General features: G+C 38.5%; 1 protein-coding gene across 3 annotated transcripts in view; it reads left to right on the top strand.

Annotated features, from left to right (window-relative positions):
• TESK2 (testis associated actin remodelling kinase 2) overlaps positions 1 to 22646 on the top strand; it is a 79394-nt gene that overhangs the window by 21609 nt on the left and 35139 nt on the right. For 2 of the 3 annotated variants that reach the window (XM_086617504.1, XM_086617503.1), the window contains exons 3-4: positions 4291 to 4412; positions 13869 to 13917. In XM_086617504.1, the coding sequence (XP_086473630.1) occupies positions 4291 to 4412; positions 13869 to 13917 (171 nt within the window). Of the gene's footprint in view, positions 1 to 4290; positions 4413 to 5083; positions 5107 to 13868; positions 13918 to 22646 lie in introns of those variants that run through there. The other variant, XM_086617505.1, reaches the window with a different exon arrangement.

Here is a 22646-nt window from a genome sequence, read left to right as displayed (position 1 = left end):
GGTAATGTCTTCATCTCTTGTCATCACAAGAGAAAATACTCACAAATCAGATGAAGGCACTTAGTTACAGAAAAGAGATTGATAGAAGGTGGCATAGATAAATACTATCTACTTCCTGCCTTCCTCTAAAGGAAGCAGTAAGGTCCAAGATCAGAAGATGGTTTGGAAACACAGTGAGCAGACAGGCCATGCAACTAGCCATAGCCAGGTCAAAGTACTTACAAAGTACCTTGATCCTAGAAGAATCAGAGTGCAAAGGAACAGTTTTAACTGCCTGCCAGCAATGAAACAGGGAGGCAATATCTGGTTACTGTGACCTCGGAGATGGAGACACATAGGTAAGCAGACTGAGAAACTAAATTGCATGCAAAGCAGCATGGGAAAGCAGCTGTAGGATTGTCAGAATATTTCTAAGCCAGAGACATGATCATCCAGACATCACGGAAAGGTTACTTGCTCTGCTATGCAAGGAACCCTAATTAATAGTAATGTCAACAGCTTTAAAAGCTTTACAGCAATCTGCTAGTTGCATCAGTGAAAGGTTTGAATTGCACAAGTGATTCCCGGTTTATGTTGAGTATACAAGCATATGCCGAAGGCTAACTGCCTTGTAAACAAGTGTTAAATTGCATCAGCAATATTTCCAAAATATTTACTAGTTTTCCTTCTGGAGTCGAGGTGGTTGGAACATCACTCCCATGCTTTCATTGCAGAGAGGTGGCCTGAAAGGAGATGAAGGATTAAAACTAAGCAGTTTGACAGGGTTTTGGCAAGGGATACCAAAACAGACCCAAATTTTGTTTAGGGTATGACTGGCAGGTAAATAGGCACTGAGCGTAGTGTAACTGATAGCTCCTTCTGTGTAGATGATTCAGAGCTTGACCAAGACCTTAAAGATAGGATCTGTCTGTTCGCTGTTGGCAGTCCATTCTTGCCATGGAAATACTGTTTACTAGCAGTGCTTCAGAGGAGACAACACAATTAGCCTTATTATATTCCAAGTCATTAGCACTGTGTTCCAGAATATATAAACTGATATTTGATTTTATTCATAATATTGGGTATTTGTGATCTTGAAGATGCCCTCCTACCTTCAGTTCTGCTTCTTCATCCTTGCTTAAAGGGTAGCTAGCAAGAGAAGAAGAGTCTCTGTTTTCCCACCTCTTCTTTGGTTCGATGAGGTAATTTGCTTTTCTATCAGATTTGGCAGGAATACATCCTCCAACATCAGAGCAATATACAGAAGTTCAAATGAAATCACTGATGTTACCTTACAGTGTCACTTTAGGTGAAACAAAGCATAGCACAGTGTTGGGTGCTATTTAAAGACCAGTTATATGGGCAGAATGTGCTATATATGCTAGAAATCTGAGCTATTTCCAAGCATGGGGAAAATTATTTTATAAAACGAATGAAAAAACCCTCAGACCTCACCACTGAACCTTGTTCAGTCTATCAGGACTAAAAAGACTCCAGAATATCCTTCTGAAATGGAGGATGAAAAATTTTGTCTTTGTGGAAGTGGCTCAGTTTTCTCTGGATGTGGAGTTAGTACTGTGGATGGTCAGATCTTTGAGAGGCCATTGCTAAGCACTTCCTCTTGCCTATCAGACCTGAAAATCCAGGAATCGTGCAGGACACAGTGCCTCTAAGACTTACCTTCTTTTCTGAAGCTTGCCTAGCTCAAGAAGAGTGATCAGAACAAGGAAAAGGCAAGGAACAAGGAAGAAGGCCCTATGATAGGATCATATTATTTTTTCAAGTCAACTACTTTTACCTCAGAGTTGAGGCAAAAGGATTTGAAATTTTGGCACTGAACTGAGTGAATTATAGAAATGGACAGGAAATTAAGAGGTAGCTAGCAGAGTTAATGAGAAGGCAAAACCTATTTAAGACTGCACTCCATCTGAATTCCAGCTCACCTTCTCTCTCTATTCATTCCCTGTTGGCAGACCTTGAAGCTTCTGTGTTAGCAGAAAGCTGATTTCTGAGGAAGTTCTGTTGAGAGCATCTCTCTGCCTGTAGGAGTTAAATTCTTTCAAATTCTTTCCTATTACCTGCAAACCCCAAATTACTCCACCACAACACCCAAGATTCCTAACCCTCCTCCCAGAGGAAGTGTGCTGATTTGACTGCTGTGTATAGATTCAAAACTTTCAAATTGTCCTTTTTTCCTAGTTTAAATTTGCATTATTGGAACAAATCTTTTCTTAAGTCTATGAAAAATTTTTTGAAATTTTTTGTTCCTCAGCCAAAGCATTACTGCTTTTATTACTAATGTATAATTAAAATACAGATTTTAAAAGTCTGGATATAGACATCGACCTATCCATCTTAGCTTGTTCATGCAAATTGGCTGCATATGTATAAGTTGCATAATTAAAAATTAATGGAAGCACACAATAGACACAAGAAACCTGACAAGTAACAATAAACCTCATCAATTTAACATGCAGTCATCCTGCTTAAAACCAATAAGCATGCCAAACAGGCGAGGCAGGTTATATGCAGAAGGATTTTAGATTATCTTGTTATGATGCACTAAAGCTGTAGTTCAACCAGTTTTATTTTGAAGCCATTGTTACCACTGAAAGGAGGAGTCCTGTGCTTATGAACCTGCTATTAGTTTCTGCTCTCAGTGCTGGTTTCTGTATCTTTCTCTACCTCCTTTCCCTGATCCTTCTTGCTCTGGGATTACTGGGTGACTGTGGGTGAGGCAGCTGAGGAGCTCATGGGCAGGGCAGGAAGCAGGAGAAAAAAGCATCTGTGGGCTATTTTTCGACTCACTCAGTCCCTTGATGTTGTTTACCACACTCAACTGTGATGTTTCCAGTGTTATCCTGTACTTCAAACTAGGATGGGAACAGGCGAGTTGGAAGCCTTAAGCCAGGCACACATCTGAAACATGACACCTCTTCCTCAGTACATCCCTGTGCTGAATTCGTGGAGCTTTGTGTCTAGGTGAGAATGTTTAGCTGAAATATGCCCCTTGTTCTTGCAGATATGGTGTGCGAATAAAACTTGAAAATGGGTATTGCTTGCTGCCTCAGACCAGCCAGTGAGCCTCACCTCCAAAAAACACACCCAGCTTTCTTCTTGCATCTGCTTATCTTGAGTTCCGCTGTTCTTTCTGTAACTCGCGTACCTCAGCTAAAGAAACCTTTCATTGGAAAAGGTGAGCAGCCTCCCAGAATAAAAGGAGGCAGGCTGCTGTTGGTTAAAATGTAGGTTTGAAGGAACTTAAAATGTTCGTGTATACCTACATCATAACGTAGATTTCCGGTTTAAGTTACAAAGCTGATGCGAGTCTTAAATTCTTGCATCACAGACTTTTCTAAACTGATCTCCACAAACATAAATGAATTCGCCATGGTGGTAGTTATGGGCTTTGAGAAGCGCACCTTTTCTGGTTTTGGATAGCAGGTACTGATGTAGGAAGAAAATAATGGGAACACAATTTCCATAAATACTACCAGTATGCATGTGGGAATGCCCAAGTGCAAGGAAATTCAGAGGATTGGCAAGCTTTACACTATTGTGACAACTCCTTCCTAGTAGTAGTGCACATCTACATAATATTGGTCTGTTTGCTGGTGACAGATGGGCTAGTGTGAGAGTATCAAGTTAGAAATGGCCACAGTTACGCATTTCCGACTGAGGAAGGTAACTCTGAATGGTCCTCTGCACGTGCTAGAGAAATCCTCTTTTTCATGCTGACACTCTGCAGGCACTAACATCCCAGACTAGGTGATACTGTGTCCAGTAACTTCTCTGCTTTGCTGCAGGGATTGGTGTGAATGCTTTTCTGTCCACTGAATGTATAACCTGCTTTGTGGTCTTGCTTCAGAAGTAAACATTGAATACCTCTGAAATCTGCCTTGTAGCTGTAACCAGCAGGTCCTCTCATAACATGTTCTGTGGCACAATGACACCAACCATTGTAGTGGGGGAAAAAAGAAGGATATGGGTGGAATGAGGATGAGTTTCAGAGGTCTTGGAATAGGAAAATTTCTCTGACTGGACAAGTAAGTGACTTTTTTCACTTATATGAAGCAGCTGATAATTTTTTCAGCTTCTCAAGCTTTCTGTCGTCACCAGTAGCAAGTGAAGAGTTACCTTTTCACATTTGGATAGTATGCTTATGGAAAGTTATTTGTGTGATAAAGACTACAGAAATCAGAGTATAGATCAAGCTGTTTGTTATGAAGGATCTCTAAGTGGTACTACAATGTTACTGTTTTTTCAGTCTTGCGTTTCATATCCTTACCATTTTTTGCTTGCATCCTGTAGGTAAGGCACAGAACTTCAGACCAGGTAATGGCTTTGAAGATGAACACACTGAACAGCAACAGAGCAAACATGCTGAAAGAGGTTCAACTTATGAATAGACTCTCACATCCGAACATCTTAAGGTATACTGGCATTTTTCTGAATCATATAGAGAGAGGTTGTCTGTAGTAGAGCTTTCCTATTTCCATTTTTAAAAAATATTTATTATAGCTGTGGCTTTTGTGAATGTGTTAGGATCAGCTTCTAATTTAATGGAGGAAGGGGAGGAGGAAGAAAAGCGCGAGAAAAAACTTGAGCAAATTGAAAATCCACATAATTTTGGTATCTGGAGTTTACCAGCAGAGTAACTTATTTTGGCAAAAAAGAAGTTTTGGCATTATAAATTCCTGATGAATCAGTAAAATGATATGAAGCATGAAATTTGGCTTCTCTTCATGAATTTAGATTATGGCAAATTTAACTTCATTCCAATAATCTGTGGTTACTAATCTTGCAGATTGACAATGCAAAGTGCCACAGCTTCCTCATTTTTTTTAAATCTGTTTTCTAGTTTTTAGCATTTTCTTAGTGTAGTATTGCAAAGTGAGATAAGAGGGACTGAAGAAAAGAAGCTAGAGTTTAACTAATCTGATTTACCTGCTCTGGAAAAGAAAGAGGTAGTTCTTGTTTTGCAATAGATTGCTGGACACAAATCCAAAATGTTCCAATGTGTGTCTTCTTATTCCTTGAATCTTTTCAGTCTTGGTTACTCTTTTATGATGATGTGACAAGCAATTAACATAATTCGCTGAAGCCATGACATTAAGAAGTTTAAAGGTATGATGGCAGTGCACCAAGTAACCGGTTCTCCTAAACTGCTGTTGCACAGCTAGGATCCATTTTGATAGTCTCAAGCAGTACAGCTCTTTCTGAAAAGTTCTGGAGACACAGTGAACTTAAAGTAACTCTATTTCCTCTTCTTCACCGGAGTGTTAAACAGTACATACATGATACTGATTCCTAAAATCCTTTATAACCAGCTTTTCTGATCCTTGAAATCCTAGCTCAGTCTTCATCATCTGATGTGTAACAATATTGTCTTGTTCGTTTCCTTCAGTATTTATAAGGAGACATTTCAGAAGCATTTAGACTATCTGTAGGGAGTATTCCATTAATTCATGCCTAGTATCTTTTTTTTTTCCTTAAAAATCAAAAAACCTGTGAACTTAGAGAATTTTTACTCATACTAAATTGAATAAATATACTGTGATAAAACCAATACAAGTGTTGCAATCTGTCCCTCATGAGAATTCTTAGTTTCTCTGCTCCAAGGTGAGGTGAGTTCTCAGCAACAACTCTGGCTCTTCTGTTTGTTTTTAATGATGTAAGATACCTGGCTTTTTAGGTTTCAGGATCATTAATTGTTTATTATATCTATCCACAACTTCCTTTCCCTCAGAATCTTTAGATAAGCAACATGTGATCCTGGGGACTGATACAACTGCTTTTTTAGTAATGTTTGTGGAAAGAATAACTTCATAGGATTGGCATTGTCAGAATCATGAAGTCAGTACACTTCATCAGTTTCTTTGTCAACTTTGTGTGGTTTGTAAATCTTTATTTTAAAAAACATCTAGCTTTACAACTCTGTTCAAAATAAATAAAGTATTTAATTTGGACTGGGATGAGGGAAAGTAGGAAAGGGATAGTTTGACAGGCAAAAAGCATTTAGTTGCAGCTTAATGTAACCCTGCCTCCCCTGGAACGGAGTTACGCAGGTGTCGCTGAGAACAAAAGTTATTGTGCTCAGTTCTGAGTAATTGCTGAGATTTAAATGTCTTACAATGTCGAAAAAATCATATCGATGATATACTGGTCCCCTCTGGCCATGAAGCCTATGAATAATTTGAAGTCACTGGTGTTGCGGAGATGGTCCTGAAGAAAGAACAGAAATTATTGATTTATGCATGTAGCAGAAAAGGAATTCCATTTGGTCTCCCAGTTATTACACAGGATTGATAGAGAAATCTTTTTTCTGTGTGCTCAACTAAGCAGTTAGGAGTAAATACATAAGAAATAAATAAATAGAAATGGCTTAGAAATGGTAATCTTTGCACAATTTATTTTGATGGATAGACTACACTTGCTTTATGAATTGCTTCATTTGAGGCTTCTTCAAAAAGAGTTGGTTCTCTGGTAAAAAAATATTGCCTTTTCCTTACATGTTAAGTATGTACCCTTGCTGTAGGCAGCAAGGACATTCCTAAGGAAAATACAGATGAGAAAACTGTTTAGTTTTAGTTAATTCTTTTATTGAATAATAATATGCAGTAAAAACTACTATTTTTGCTTTCTGTAGCAGATAACTTGATGGTTTTGTGTGCTATGTGTCATTTTATTTCTGGTTTAAAATCACTTACTGCAGTGTTTCCAGTCCCTTTATATCTGGGAGAAGATTTTGCCCTTTTTAAATGTTACGTACTTATATGTCTATATATACCTGTATACACATACATTCATGCAAACATCTGTATTTATGTTTCAGAAACCTATAAATCATTGTTGCTTCTACTAATGTTGTAAAAATTAGTCTAAGACCTACTTCCCACTGTAGAAACACATTAAAAATAATATCTGATAATAATTTGCTTTTATGGTAAAGTAGTGAGAGGTGAAAACATCATTTTGTCAAGTAAGAGTAGCTGGAGTAGTGTTGCTGAGAGGTCACTAAGAAAATGTTCTACAACAACATGTTCCTGCTGAAACATTTTTGGGGATTATTTTTTGAAATTTTAAGTTTGTATTTAAAGGGCATGATCCTCTTCCAAGAAGTTCTGATGTATAACTTCCTCTTTCCAGGGACTGTGAGCTACCTCAGTTTGCTGTTAAATGTTACTTTCTTCACTTAATTTCTATCCTTTGAAGTTCTTCCTCTATATTACCGAGTAAGCTGTTTTGTCGCTAGCATCAAGTTTAATTATTTATTGATTAGTCACTGGATCTCCTCCACATGCCTTGAAGGTGTATTCTGATTTTATGTAATATATACATCTGAGCTACTTCATCTTTGTAAGCTCTAGGACTACCTACTGTTAACCTATGCTGTCAGCATGTTGCTCTCCTTAGGCTGAAATGTTGAGGTCGTGTGTAGTAGTTAATTGTAGCAGGTAGAGGGTTGCGAGGCGCTCTGGTAGCAAATGGCTTGTAAAATTATGAAACTGGATAGATTAACTGGCGTTATGGCCCCCAAAATCTGCTCTCAACCTATTTTCAACATGCGCAGTTCTGTCAGTTAACGTTTTAGAAAGTGAATGTCAGATTCAGCAATGATGCATTTATTGTTGTATACAAAATCTTCTTTAATCTGTGCATGGTTATGTTTTTGAACATCCTGGTGCTTTAGTACCTAAAATTTGTAACTGAATCAAAGTTTTTGTCCTAGAACTATTCCTTGGTTTATATGAACTAAGTGATGTGGAAAAGAGAAGAGATTCTTTTCCTAGTGTATTTAATAGCCAAAAATCATTGTTATCCTTTGGATAATTAAAAACCCATCCCTTTGCGAGTGCTCCAAAATACATAGCAACTTTTTACAAGCTATCCATTCCAATGTGCCCCCAGTTAACTTCAAGACGTTATTCCAAAGATTGCTGTATTTTTGCCATTGATATGAATAATAAATATTGCTTACTCTTTGAAACTGCTTTTGCTTCTGTGCTGTCCATATCAACTCGTTTTCAGTTACAGATGCCTTTTGAGGTTTTCATCCTGGCGTGCAATCACCATTCTGGAGTGTGAGTTTGTCCGTACTCGCTGACTTTCTTGTGTCCCTCAGCTCGGTAGAGATTACTCAGAGGCAGGTCTGTGTGTTTGTCTTAGTGACACTGCTGTTCTATTTAGGAGATAGAGTTGTGTCACTGGTTCAGTTTCCCTGCTTCTAATACTTGGTGAAGTATCACTGTGGTTATTTAGGCTTTAAAAATAGCTGGTGTTGCTGGGCATAGAGTGAATTGCTAACTTTAAATATCCCCACTCATTTTAGTGTTTCTGTGCTTAAATTCTGCTCTTGGCCAGCTATGTAGATCCGTCTTGATCAGAAGACTGATCTAAGTGAAGAGCTTAGTTTTCACTTACCAAGTCCCCAGTTAAGTATACCATCCCCATGGTAGCATCACAAAGATTCTGGTGGTCAAATATAATCATGTATATAAAATATATTATTTTAATATATTTTCCATCACGAAAATGAGAAACTGCCCTCTATTAAAGGGATTATTGTGGCAGAAATGGATCCTCTTTGTCAGTCTGTTAAGAATGTTTTGGAACAGAAGACTTCAGCTCTTGCAGCTACATTGACATGATGGTGAAAAGTAAGGGTGTTTTTAATCCCTCCCTCTTGCTTTCTATTTCAATTAGCAGATGTGATTCCAGAGGCAGAGTAGGTTTTAACTGTAATGTAGTAACTTTTCGTTCAGTCACTATCTGGTGATTGTAAGAAACTACATATGAAAGATCTGCTTTTTTTGGTTTTGCTTTTTTTCCCCAGGGACTCTCTTAGGGACTTTTTAGGAGTGGATAGGGCAAAAGCAGACTGATGCGGCTCATAGAGTGCTCTGCTCCGTTTCTGCCATCAACCCTCTCTCTTATCAGCTCCTATCCCCACCTCACTCCTGCATACAAACTGAACATGGAGGACTAAAATGCTTTTCTGCCTCTGATCTACACTGCTCTGTGCCCTGGGTGTGGGACGTGCTGGCTTTATCACATCTTCCCTCAAAACTGATGGTAAGAGCAGGAGTAGAAAAGTGAGCTGGGGTTCTGGTTTGCACCATGCAATGTTTACTATAGCCACTTTAATACAGGTTGGCTGATAGGTGATAAGACTGTAATTGCTGGGGTTAGGAGAACCAGAGGTTTGGAGCATTTCTTCACTTCCATATTAGCTTGTGTCTCATTTAAAGCTCAGTGCTGTTCAAGGCTTGGGTTAGATTTGGTACTAGGGTTCTGAAAGGTCTGGTGTATGCTAGTAAATGTTTTTCGCTGCTTTTCTGCTTCTCTAAATGCTGAAGCATTGCCATAGTCATGAGTCTTTACCCAAATCAAAGTAAGAAAATAGATAGGACTGGAAAGGACTCAAGAAATGTTTGTCCCTGTGTCCCAGGCTGGGAGCCTTAGGGCTGCAGCTTGAGACACCTGATATCTTTTAATTCTGGTAATGTCTTACAGGTGTGTTTTTCTCATTTTCGCAAATGAAGTGGTGTGCTAACACAGATTCTCCATCTCCTGTGCTGTCTAAAATTAGTGTCTTCAATTTTGAGGTAGAATTTCATTCTTTTATATCACTACTGTTGGCGTGAAAAAGTATTTCTTTATTTAATCTGTACCTTGGGGACTTCATTTAAAACATTCTGTACACAGAAAGCCTTGGCTCATGTCTTAAGTGCTCTCATGAGAGCGTTTGGAGGTATCGCTGTATATTGGCAGTGAGCGTGCAGGCAGATTGACTCATTGATTAAATCCACCTTCTTGCGTGAGTGCAGACACACACAAATAAGCAAGCAGCGTGCATATTACATGAACTTTTTTCAAGGAGAATTTTATTTCATCTCCTTTCAGACAAATCTAGCACCCTGGAAACACAATAGCACGGGGGACTTTTTGGTACAGTTTTCTCCTGTCGAACCTTTATTTTTGTGAAATTACTTGTGATTGACTTTGTTACCATAGGCAGAAGGATGGCTTTTGTCTTTTAACATCCTTTTTTTCCTGTATTGAACAGTGCTTTTACAGAAAAGGAAAATACTTCTACTTCCCTCTGTGTAATATGGTTATCAAAAAGGAGTATTTTAGAAATGCTGTGCACAAGACAGCAGAAGAGAGGCCATATGCATTGTGTAGAATATGTTACACAAAGGATAGATGAAATGCCTTACCTCTATGTCTTGAATCAAAATGCAAATGTAGAAAACTTAAAATATATTTTTAATCTAGCATGGTGCCTAAATGGCACCATTAAGGTCTTAATGCAGACTTAATATTCTTACTCACCCTCTTCTTTCTCCGATGACAGTCAGTGCAATGAAATAAGTATCTGTCTTCTGACCTTGTTTCTTTTCATCTTACTGAGTTCATATGAGAGACTTTTGCATTAGTGTGTTTTTTTTCTTATTTTTTAATGTTTTCATCAAATTGATGAATTTTCTTATACAAGCAGTAGATTTCAGTAGGCATCAATTTACTGTGTTGAACTGTAGCTACCCCAGGTTTATGCACAGAACAGGAACATGTCCCAGTGAAGTTCTTTTAATGGGAAGCATGTGTTCAATGTCTAGATGTCCACAGTGGCTGTATAATCTGGATATTAGTTTTGCTTGATTTAGCAAGAAGGCAAAGATTGCAGACTGAGGCTACAGTTCTTAGTCTTCCCCTTCCTGTCCAGAATTTTATTCTTTGCAGTCAGACTGAACTGAAAGCAGTTTGCATAACTGCTGTAGTGGGCTAAGAAATTCAGAGTACCTTTTCTTGCTCTTGTCTAAGAGGGCAGGTATTCCAGATTGATTGAGGAATAACCTGGTTTATGAAAAGAGACTTTCAACATCTGAACATGGCTGACATTTGTTAGAAAGCATTTTGTGGTAGAACTGCGCTGCACTGTATTTAGTACGGTGGGTTCCAATAGCATTCTTCATATTTACAGCTTCTGGGGAAACTTTTCCAACCACGAGTTACGATTTTGGAAGTGCTTCAGCTTTCCTGATAAGGCCAGATACACTGTCTTGAAAATAAACTTCCTTAAATCAGCAAATGGTCTCCTGTTTTGTGGATGACTGGCTCATAGAAGCTTCTTCCAACTAGAAATGCTTATAGGAAGTGTAACCTTTGGCTGACAAGACATTCTGCTGAAGTTCACCTACAAGCACATTTTGGCTCTGGAGACAGTGCGTCTAGCCAAGAGGAATATCTTAGCTGTACTGGGCCAGCATGTCAGCTTCCTATCCACAGAACTTGGAATCTCATCAGGGGCAATGTCAGAAATTGAAATCTTATGTTAAGTCGTGCTTGGTAATTGTATTTCCTGGTAGCAGCTGTGTGTATTATCTTTTAGTGAAAATGCGTTCCAACAGTGTTTTGTAGCAGTACTTGGCTTAACCAAGAGGCTTATTGTTGCTTGATACAGCAGCTAAGAAGTTTTCCAGGAATTTGGATCGCTAGAGGTCTATTCTATCAATCTGTTTTCCAGAATCTGAAAACTGAGATTCTTGACACGAAGTTAAATGGTTTCAATATGTTGCTTGTAAACTCATTAATTCTGTCTTTATCAGTGTATCTGGTTTCCCTTTTCCTGGGTAATAACTTCCAAATATGTGGAGTTTATAAATGTATCTTTATGTCCAGCTTTTTTCCATGAGATCATGATATTGAGCTTTGTTTTTCATTTCTGATTTAAAGTTAGAAATGTCTGTCTGTTTCCCAGTAGAAACCCTAAACGTTTAAGAGTTTTTGAACTCTTACTCTTGGTAACTTGAGCCAGTGTGTCTTTTCTGCCTTAAGTGTAGGTTCACAAAGGTAATGAATATGTTTCCATTGACAATTCCCTTGACCAAAATAGGTTGGCAGAAAAAGTTAAGTTCTACCAGTCTTTGGGTAACAGTGATTTTTTTTTCCTGTTTGGTAAAGATGGGTCAAGAAATTTAACTTTGCAAAAATTTTGATAAATTCTTAATTACATTCATATTTTAGAATTAAGTCAAGTGCAATGAATTTGAAACTAATGTCATACAGTGTTAGAAAGGAAGAGTTGATACATAGATGAAAACATTACTATTTTTAATTACTTAGCCTCTGTTTTTGTTGAATGAAAATACTGCAGTACTGGGTTAACCTTGTGTTATTAGCATGTTTCCTAAAAGAGAAAAGAATAGTGTCAAAAGTTGTCTAATAGTGGAACTGATATCTTGGACTTTGTTTCCATTTTTGCTTGTGAATAAAGCTATTAACACCATGCCTGATGACTCTGGAGACTTTCAGAATGCATTGAGGAGGAAACAGATTTCTGCTCTGGAGGAGTCTGGATTTCTTAGTCTCAGGAACCTTGATTTGTCAACTTGTTTACAAAATTGTTCACGTGCAGTTGCTGTATGAAGTGAACCTCGGAAACAGCAATGTTTTGCATAGATGGTGTATCTAAGAGTCCTTCTTCCCTTTCCCCTGAATACCTGGTCCTGCCCTATTGCTCTTCATTAAACAAAAGGAATTGGATTTTCACAGTCTCTCAAATTAGAATTTGCATATTTAATTTGGGGAATATTATTTGAGGCAAGAGCAGGCAATAGACATTCAAGTACAAGTCCTGCGTCTTCTTTGGTTATAAAAACAGATTTCCACAGCTCAGCTTATGCAAAGGACCTTACCTATATTATTTTTCTTTGGCTGCTTGTAATTTACCAGTCAGCTGTTAGACAAGAGAACAGTGAGGATCATTCATTTCTTCAAAAGCAGCTTAGCTGAACTAGTACTACATGTGTCTTGCATCATTTTGTTTTTAAATTCAGAAGTGTTTGAGGATATAAAAGGTCTTTTTCCTTCAAATTGTTCTCCACAAGAGTCTCCTGTCATATTTAATGAGATCATGCGTTTCTACCCCTTGCTTGCTAAGTGAAAATTTCTGAACATTGTGGAAATGACAATGTGTTTTTGCTTGTTGAGACCAAAATCTAAACAATAAAACTGAAAATTAGTAAATCTAAAAAGAACCAATACTTTAACTGCTGAGGGAGGCCTCTGAAGTGCACACAGTTTAAGTTTTACTGAACTTTCTCACAGGAGATGTTTACTGTTAATATTAATTTGCATTTTGTTACTTTTAGGTTCAGCTTGTATGGTGGTAAAAATGAGCTTGCAGTTGTTCCTCATATGTTAAATGTATGGCACATTCTCTATTGCTTTCCAGAAAAATCAAGGGTGACAGTCATTACTATTAACAGCAGGAGTCTGTGCCTTGTGCAGCGTACGTTAACTTTTATGGAATGTGTGTATGCTGGATATTATTGACACTTGCTTCGATCCAAGTGTTGGAAGCGGAGGTTTAGGAGGGGAAGTGCGCTGCACATTCGTGCCCTCATACTCCTGAGTGGTTAGGAATAGGATAGGAAGAAACATCTTTATGCTTAAGCAGCAAAATGCAAAGGGAAGTAATTTTCTATTTATGCAGACCAACAGTGGATTACTTGGCTTCAACTTCCTTAAAACAGAACTCTGAGACTGTTCCTTTCTGCGTAAATCATTATATGCTGGCCTTTCCGTATAGTCAAATTAGTAACTTTCCATCTTGAGTTTTAGCTGTCTCCTGTGCTGTCTTGGAACTGCTAATTCAGATTATATTGTAGCGTAGAAACATGACTTTGTTTTGTGCTGAGATGTTTAAATAATCAGCGTTGAGGTATGCAGTATCTGTGAGGCTGAATTTTTTTCTTTTTCTTTTTCCTTTTCCTTCTTTCTTGGCATGTCCAGTACTACTTACTGTTTTAGTTTCTTTAAAGAAAATAAAAAGAGGGGGGGGAGAAAAGCCCAAACCACTTTTCTTTTCTTGTTTCTTGTAGGTTTATGGGTGTCTGTGTGCATCAAGGACAGCTGCACGCACTTACTGAGGTAAGACTATTTCATGTTGTATATACCCAATATGAAACAGTTCTCAGGCCAGATTCTGCACCTGCTGTTTGCCTTGTGTGATGGTTTTTTTTATGGTGACTGGTGAGTTAATCACTTGCTACCTGCTATGCAGAGGGAAGACTGCGGAATCAGGCCTCAGAACTGTACTTCGCTCATAGACCTTGTATGTCTTTTCTCATCAAAAGCACTTATTAGGATGAGAAAAAAAATTCACAGTAGGAACATAAAATTTCACTGATAATATTCAAAATGAGAGATGTGGATTGCCGTTGAGCTGCCCCTAAATATTATTTGTTTCAGTGATATTGCATTGTATTTAAGTCTTATTTATACTCCGGTTGTGTGTACGTTTCACAGATGAATCAGGAACGTTTCAGCTGGGTGATATTGGTGTATTCAGTCCCTACCACTTTCGTATTTGGAATGTCAAGATCACAGTTTAATCTGGGTCCCATAAAAAGGGATTATTCCATTGCCTGTATACCCTGGCCAAGATCTAGGTATCAAATGAGAAACTGAAGTTTCTGTTCATGTGAGTCTTCCCACCAATTTTTACTGGGTTGTATGGTTAATCTCCCTGAAAACTGCTCAGGAAAAACAAGAAGGGAGTATTTTCTCGTTAGGAATGTTTTGAGCCAGAAATCAATAAAATGTTTTTACTGTTGTTTTAGTTTGAATACAGATTGAGGGAAAATTCATGCTTTGTAAAGTTAATGTTTCTTTTTTACTTCTATTTTGTAGGGTAGGAACTGCTCAATTAACCCTTTCCCACCCCCAAATACAAGTATGTTATTAATTAGCAATTAAAACAGGTTCCTGGTATGCTTGGCAAGAGCTACTGTAAAATGAGCAGACTGAATAGCTGTATCCCAATTATCAGGATACGTGTGGCCATCGCTTTCTGTAGTTTTCATATGCAACTCTGAGGCAAAGATGCATGTCTATGGGCAGTGAATTTCTTCACCTTCTGGGGTGACAATTCTGCAGTTCTAATTCTAGCTACTATTAGAGCGATGCATACTGGTTCACAGTGGCCATATTTCTAGTGTAAGATCAAAAATTTCAGATACAAATTTCAAGATACAGCATGTGTGAGGGATCCTTTTGATACGAGAGGGACAGTTGATTTGATCCCCTGTGTCGTCACCCTCCCCCACTCAGTCATGGAAACAGTTCTAAGATTGAACATTAGATGGCTGATTGAGTCCTTCAAGCAGGCTTTGCTAACATTATTATTGCAAATTTTTTTGGCCTCTGATCAGTTAAAACAGGGGGATTTCAGGCCCTTCCATTCACTAAACGTGTCCTAGAAGAGATGGAGTACACTTTGTTGTACTAAATTATGGCAGATCTTCCTCAGTGTGGTTTTTTGGGGTTTGTTTGTTGTTTTTTTTCCCCCCGCTTCATCCCAGTTGCTTGCTGTTTAAACATCCCTCCCCACCCAGAAAGCCAAGAAAATGAAACCAGCACAGACGTTTCCTCATGGAGAGCTAACTTTGTAGCTGCTTGCTTTGTTCAGCTATTTCTGAGCTCTTGGTAAGCAAATAAATCTAAGACAGACCTCAAAGAGTAACTTTTTATAGTTATAATTCAGAATAACAGAAGAGATTCCTGAAAATCTTGAGACCAAAGAGGAAAAGTTTTAGACTGAAGAAGGTTACTGCAAAGTTTTGAGAAACAGAATAGCTTTAGTGACATATTATGAAAGTACGTGTAGTGATCACTGCTTTTCTTGTGTGGTCCAAGGTGGACATTTAATGCCTTCAATAGGAAAAACATGACTGAAGGCCATCATAAGTTGATGTTGTAGGGAATCCACATGCAGTTTTGTCCAATATGGTAGTTGTTCTTTTGGTTTTACAGAGCTTTTAAAAGTTAAGAGCTGTGTATGTTTCAAGTGGTGGAATTAGTTATATTTTATAGTTATATTTTCTGGCAACAGTAATGGCATATTGAAGTATGTGTAGAGTAATAGTTGAGTTCTGAAGACTTCTGGACGTTAGAGAAGGGGATTGAAGTGGCTAACTGAAGGAATTATTAGTAAGATGAACATGGTGAATCACCAGTTCAAATATAGTCCAGGAGGATAAATAAATCAGCCATGGTCTTGTGGCTTTTTTCAGCTTTTGGTCCAAAAAGGTGGTCTCCTAGCTTCCAGTGCTCACCATAATTGATACCAGCCTCAGAGAACTTCTGCCAGGGTTTCACTTTGTTGGAGATTAAACTGTTGATTCAGAGACCTATTGCTCAGTAGGTGTCTGAGTCACTGCAAGGAGAATCGTCTCATTCTAGCCTAGGCCGGACCTGTTCTGTAAGGAGCTTAATTATCCCTTCTTGTGTTTTGAGAGTACAGTTGGTGATATGCCTAAGTGAAAGAGATACAGGATCACTCAGAGCTTATGTTTGAGGGCACGATGAGAAATCATGTTTATTTGTATGTATATGTTTCCATGACAGAAGAAGTTGAGAACTTGCGGCAAATGTTGGGTGAATGGATTTAGATGACGGATGCGTAATAGCCTCCTGTTTTATTAACAGGTAGGGCAACAACCACAAATGGTGTTAGAGGAGCCTCGAGGATTTTATAAGCCTGTTAAGGGGCTGCGTTAGTAATATACAGCACTTCTTTATTGGAAGGCAGAGTCTGAAGTACCACAGATTTTCTTCTTACATGTTTAAACACACAAGAGGCTAAACACAGTGGATTGTGCAGAGCAGGTTCTTTGCTTGAGGAAGGTGTTGATCGTATGTAGGCCTTGGGTTTTTCCTTTCTGGCAACATTTTACATTGTTTTAATTGTCCTCTCTCAAGTGGCTTTTGTTTTTAAAGCTGTTGGGCAAGAAGCAGTTTCTGTTTGTTTTGGTTTGTTTTTTTCAAAATAAGAATAGAATTGTTTGATTATAGACTGCACTAGGACTTTGGCCTTGTTCTGAATCCACAGTCTTATCAGTTTCGAAAATCCAATATTGTTTTCAAAGTCCTACTCAAGCCAGAAGCTACAGCGTATGCCTTTTCTGAAGTAGTTCAGTATCTTACCCTTAGAGTCACAGAATGGTTTAGGCTGGCAGAGACCTCTATCCTTGCAAGCACGTAGTTAAGAAACACTTAAGGAAAGTGAAGCAGGTGTACCGCTCATATGAGTTGGCAGGTGTTAGACTGCCTCACCATCTTTGAGCTGATGGGCACAGATTTGCTGTGCTCAGTTCCTGTAAAACCAGTATTCCTTTCCCAGTATTCAGCGCTAATCTGTAGCTAGTGGTTTGTTTCTGTAGCTACAAGAATCTGCAGGGCTTCCTGCTGTACTTGCATGCCTCTCCAACCTAATTTCAGCTTCTTCTTCAAGCCTCTCTCTCTGTTTTCCAGCCACCTTCCTAATCTGACAACTCTCTATTCGCTTCCATTTCTTAATTTCCTGGCACACAGCATCCTCAGACTTGGAGAAACTTGCATAGTAGTGCAGGCTGTGGTGTCAGTTAGCATGACATGCTGCTGAGCATTCAGAGACTAGATCTGAGCTACTGCCAGGAGGTTAGCAGACAGCGTGTGCTCCAGGGGACATGCAGCTGTGAGCCAGTTAGTGTGGAGCCGCCACGGCTTGATAGCAATAGCGTACAATCTTATCCCATACACGTTTACCATGGAATGGATGCATGAGCAAGCACCATTTTAGATGGGATGCAGACGAATTTATTTGTGCACTGCAGGCTCTATAGGCCTATGCTGTTACACTGGAGCAGATAACATAGCATACAGTCCAGTGTATAAAAGCCACTGAATACCTTTTTGCGGATCTTAAATTATTTGTTGAACTCCGTTAAGCAGGTTTATCTGAATTTCTAAGAGAGAGGTCAGGCTAAAGTCTTGTTGTAATGAGATGTATATATATGCACAGAACGAGTCATACAGCTTGATAATTCCTTCTTGAAGGAAAAGAAAACCCCGACAGCTGTGTGTATAAAAGATGAGGAAGGGAGAGTTGTTATGTGTTGATTGGGATATCTTGAAATTGCAGTGCTTCACAAACAATAGCTAACTGTTACAGCAGAAGTTTTATGGCTATTAATTCATACTGGATGATATAAAAAAGTGCACAAATGCTCTGCTGCCACAATCTGAAGCTGTAGCTTTGCTTGCTCAGTGCAGGATCTGACCTTCATCGGAGCTTTCTCAGGCAGGCAGCAGGGCTGTGGCAGTATGATAGAAGCACTTGATGTGTGATGGAGGGCTGTATGGTATTGTTTCAGCCCACAGCTGGATCTGCTGTCTACCTGACATACCTCTCCTTTAGTCTTTCAGTCTTTCTTCTTGCTGGTGTACTACCTAGTCGGTTCTTCTGATTCCATCCCAAGTATGAGTGGTATTAGACGTTTCATGGGTCTAAGGGTATACTTGGGCAGCCCTGGTTTTAAGGTGCTGGCATTGGTGGCAGCATTGGAACAGTGGTGAGATTGCTGTAAGGGGCGAGCCAGCCTTTCTGTGCACCTGACTCCTCCAGTGCATCCCATTCAGGGAGTCCTCCTTACCAGCTGCCTCATGTACTGCACCTTGCAGGGGTGCATGAAAGTGTCATGAAGTCTAAAATGTTTCCTGGGTGCTCAGAGTGGGGGTGTCTGCAATAACGCATGCTGGCAATGTACGGACAGCAGAGTTTAATGCAGATGTACATGGCAAAAAGTGCTGTAAGAAAAATCTTGACTGCTGCTTGAACTATTAAAAAAAAAAAAAAGAAAATCCATGGAATTCTTTGAACTTGTGCACATTTTCAGTTCAATTAATTTTTTTTTTTATAGGTGTGTCATAAACCCCAGGAAAAAATTTACTATGGAAATCCTTCCAGACATGCTAATTTTTATCTTGGACAAGATAATTCCTGTTGGACAATTTTGACTTGTTGCAGTGTAACAGCTTACTGAATTTGGCACTGTTATGTTTACCATCAACTAGGATTCATTGTTTTGAGACAAGAATGCTGCTATGTAGCAGTTTGGGAAAGACTTTTTTTTCCTTCCTTGCACAGTGTATCCCTTTTGTACTCCTAAAGCTCATCTTAATGAAACAACCTCTGGCTTTTGCGGAGAGAGGGTGGATTTTTTTTCCCACTAAGTTCCTCTGTGTTAACTGAAAACTTTCCTTCTCTGCTTTACCTCCCAATGGCAATAAATAAACTATATCTGCAATTAGTGGAGTTTCAGGCCTTCAGAGACATTATTTTTTTTAGTCTAATAGTTTTTTTGGTTTTGGTGTTTTGTTTTTTTTTACTTTTGGAGATAACACTGATTGTGAAGAAAAAATATTAAAAGCTTAAAATCTCAGAGTTACAATTGTGCTGAATTATCCTTTTAAAAGGAAAGGAAAGTAAGTTCTTCAAGCAAGAAGGTCCTTCTGATATACAGCTTTCACAAGCAGACTCTTTAATTAAAAAGATTTATTTTTCCTTCCTTCTTTTTTCCTCCCTCAGTTCTTAGACACTTTTCTATGGGGAGCCTTTGACCCTGGAATGGAGAAAACCAGACAGACATCACTTACATCTCCTCTTCTAAACCTTTATGCTATAGCAAAAATTGTAGACTTATATTGCCTTCCAGCTAGCAATTGCACACTTCTGAGGGTTTTAAATAGCCCTGGAACACCATTCCTTCCCTGTTCCCTCCTTCCCCCATCTCCTGGAACACTTGCTAATCCCTACTCTTATTCAAACAATATGAATCACACTGGTGGAATAACTTTAGTTTTACTTGTATAGAACTGCAAATATTTAACTCCGCTTCAGTGATGGCAGTAGACTGGCCTGTCAGCCCTAGAGAACTCTGTGTCTTTAGAACTGTAGTTCCTATCATCATCAGTCATTCTGCAAATATTCCACATGGCAAAGGAATTGTTCCCAGTTTAGGTATTACCTGTTTACTTGCTCAGGTTTAGTTACTGGATAAGGTGACTCTGGTGGTTGTCCCTCAAAAAAGAGAATAGCTGCAGTACTAAGTTGATTAGCCTAGTTTGGAGACAAGTGAAGGGAAGATGAAAGTTGTGTTAAAGGTGGCACTAAGTAGAAAATTAAAAGAAATTAATGGGCTCATCCTGTTAGAAAATGTTACTCAACTGCTGAATACTCCTGTCACGTTTCTAGCAAAAAAAAAACCACCAACAATTTAGAGACGTATTAGAAAAGCCCTTTACTTCATGTAAGATTAAAGGTTTAGGTATTACCTAACGTGTACAGTCAAGCCATACTGATTAGAGACTTCCAGATAAGCTTGTATTCCTTAATATCTTTTGCTTCGCATTAGCTACTCTTGCTTAATGAAATCTTCCTTAGGCACTTTATGTTGTCTTTCTGACTGTAGTATTGAAAAAAGAGAACTCAAGAGGAGGAGCAAAAAAGCATAGGTGCGGAGAAACTCTGGATATGTTTTGGACCTTTGTCTTTCCTCAGATGTGGTCCCTAATTCTGGTCCAGTTGGGTCTCACTTGCATACATAAAGCATCTTCCTGGAGTCTATTAGAGGTCTCGGGCAGTATGTCAGGTTGTTTACTTTATGGTCTTGTGGAACCGGCAACTGCTGTGACTTTCTGGAGGAATTAAGTGAGCAACTGTGCAAACTTTCTCTTGGATGTTTTTGTTGACAGCTCTAAGAATATACCTGTTGATTCTAAATCTCTTTGTTTTAGGGGAGTGAGTCTTGATACAGATTAGTGTAAAAAAGATGGAATTTACTTTGAAGTAACTTTAAAAAAAGATTAGCATGCTATGATGATAAAGGATGTCATTCAGATTACTTTCAGCAGCTAACAGCTAGAATTTTTAAATGCCTCCTGGCTTTAGGATGCTGCAGAAGGACTGCTGTATAAACTGTGTAAGAACTCTAAGTATGTGTAAAATTCTGTGGATTAAATTGATCCTTATGAACTCTTTGCCAGTGAATAGCTTGACCTATGGATTAATACTGTAGTAAATCTCTATGTGCATGCTTTATTCTTTTTGTCCGTAGCTCAGATATTTTTTTGTAGCATTCATTAGAGCTACAGCTTCATTTTATATAATTCCTTGGGAATAGGAAGACGAGGAGTTCTTTGAGCAGTGCTTTACTGGTGTACTGGTGCCAGTGCTGGAAAGTGTAATATGTGGAGGCAATCTGGGCCTTTGCAGGTGTAAAACCCAAGAAACAGAAGGGTGAGTTTAGCCTTACTAACAGTATGTCAGAGGCCTTGGCTCCTCTGTTACACTATGGTTACTTTGTACCCCTCCTGGTATGGACTTAGGTATTAGAACTGAATACATTTAATTCCAAGAAGGTGTGCTTTGATGACAGAAACGTCATATGTGGTATAAAGCTGGAGTACCTATTGCTATTATTTGCTTGCCCCTTTTGCTGCTCTCATCATAGGTCTGGAAGTCCAACCCAGCACACATCTGTGTTATTTCTTCTGTTCATTTGGTTGTTTGCATACGTTTCCTTTTCCCTTACAGGAGTCATTAAGAGTCAGGCTTTGCATGTACTTGGTTCGGAGTCAAGAGAAAACAATTAATTCAGACCCCAGGGATTTGATATCTAGAGAAGAGTAATGGTAACCTTGTCTGATGCAGCAGTAGTTGCACTCCCCCTTAATGACTGAGGGCCATGTGAGAAGTTTGCTATAGAACCTCAGGACAAGAGTAGGGGTCATGGCAACAGAAGTCGGGTTTAAAACAGAGCAGGAAATAACTCAGGTGTTAGGACAACTAGTCTAGTCTGTAATGTAAAAGATGAGAAATCATTCCATTTCATTGCAGATGTGTTTTCCAGCACTAAAATGGAATGAATGCATCACATAAGATGTCTGTTCGGATTGTTCACTATCTGTGTAGTGCTTTATGTTTCTGTTCTTGAGAAAAAGCACTTATTATCTCACCACAGAAAAATTGTTGTAAGCTAATAGATGCTTTGAAATATCTAGTTAATTCTATTATCCTTTTCTAAAATAAATAGAACTGTGGAGTGTTTTTACTTTGGGGGATAGAGTTAAGGTGAACGTTCAAGATGCAAAAATCTCTGCTACTGTGTGCCTACTTACTGGCACATGTGAATATCGGGTCAATCTTTTTGGATCAAAAAACAACCAACTGAACGTGTACAGAAAGACAAATCTGTTTTCTGCGCTTTCTACTTCTTTGCGCCTGAACACCAAGGCTAAGTTAGGAAGAACTGAAAGTATCACCTTTGTCATCACATGCAACAGCTGTCTTGCTGAAAGGAAACAGATGTAGGTAATAAGGACTTTTCTTAGACCCAAAAAGTTAGGAAGCTTCTGTTTATATTCCCAGATGAATGTATTTATAACATGGCAAACCAAGTTTCTAGCAATATCTTTTTGAAATTTTAAAGATCCTGAATCTTTAAAGTGATAAGCCTTGGCATGTGCTTCAGATTTCCTGTCTCAAAGTATCATTTTTAGCTTTTGCTTAAATTATTGTTAAAAAAAGCTGTCTATAAATTCGAATATTAGGTACTTGTATGTGTGTGTATGTACCTGAAATAAGTTATTTTAATCCTTTGTCCAGGACCACATGTAGACATTGTGCTTTTTCTGGTTCCTGTGTAGCTTGTAAAATGACACTGAGTACATCTTTGTTTTGAAATGCAGTTATAATTTTTTTATAAGCTTGTGTCAGTGCAGACACTTCCCTTCATCTCTTGATTGTTCGTAATAGAATTTTAAAAATACTTGTTAAC

This window comes from Tauraco erythrolophus, chromosome 10 (assembly GCF_009769465.1).
Source record: "Tauraco erythrolophus isolate bTauEry1 chromosome 10, bTauEry1.pri, whole genome shotgun sequence".
Classification (NCBI taxonomy): Eukaryota; Metazoa; Chordata; class Aves; order Musophagiformes; family Musophagidae; genus Tauraco; species Tauraco erythrolophus.
The sequence above is the reverse complement of the archived record's forward strand: the minus strand, read 5'-3'. Positions and strand labels throughout refer to the sequence as shown.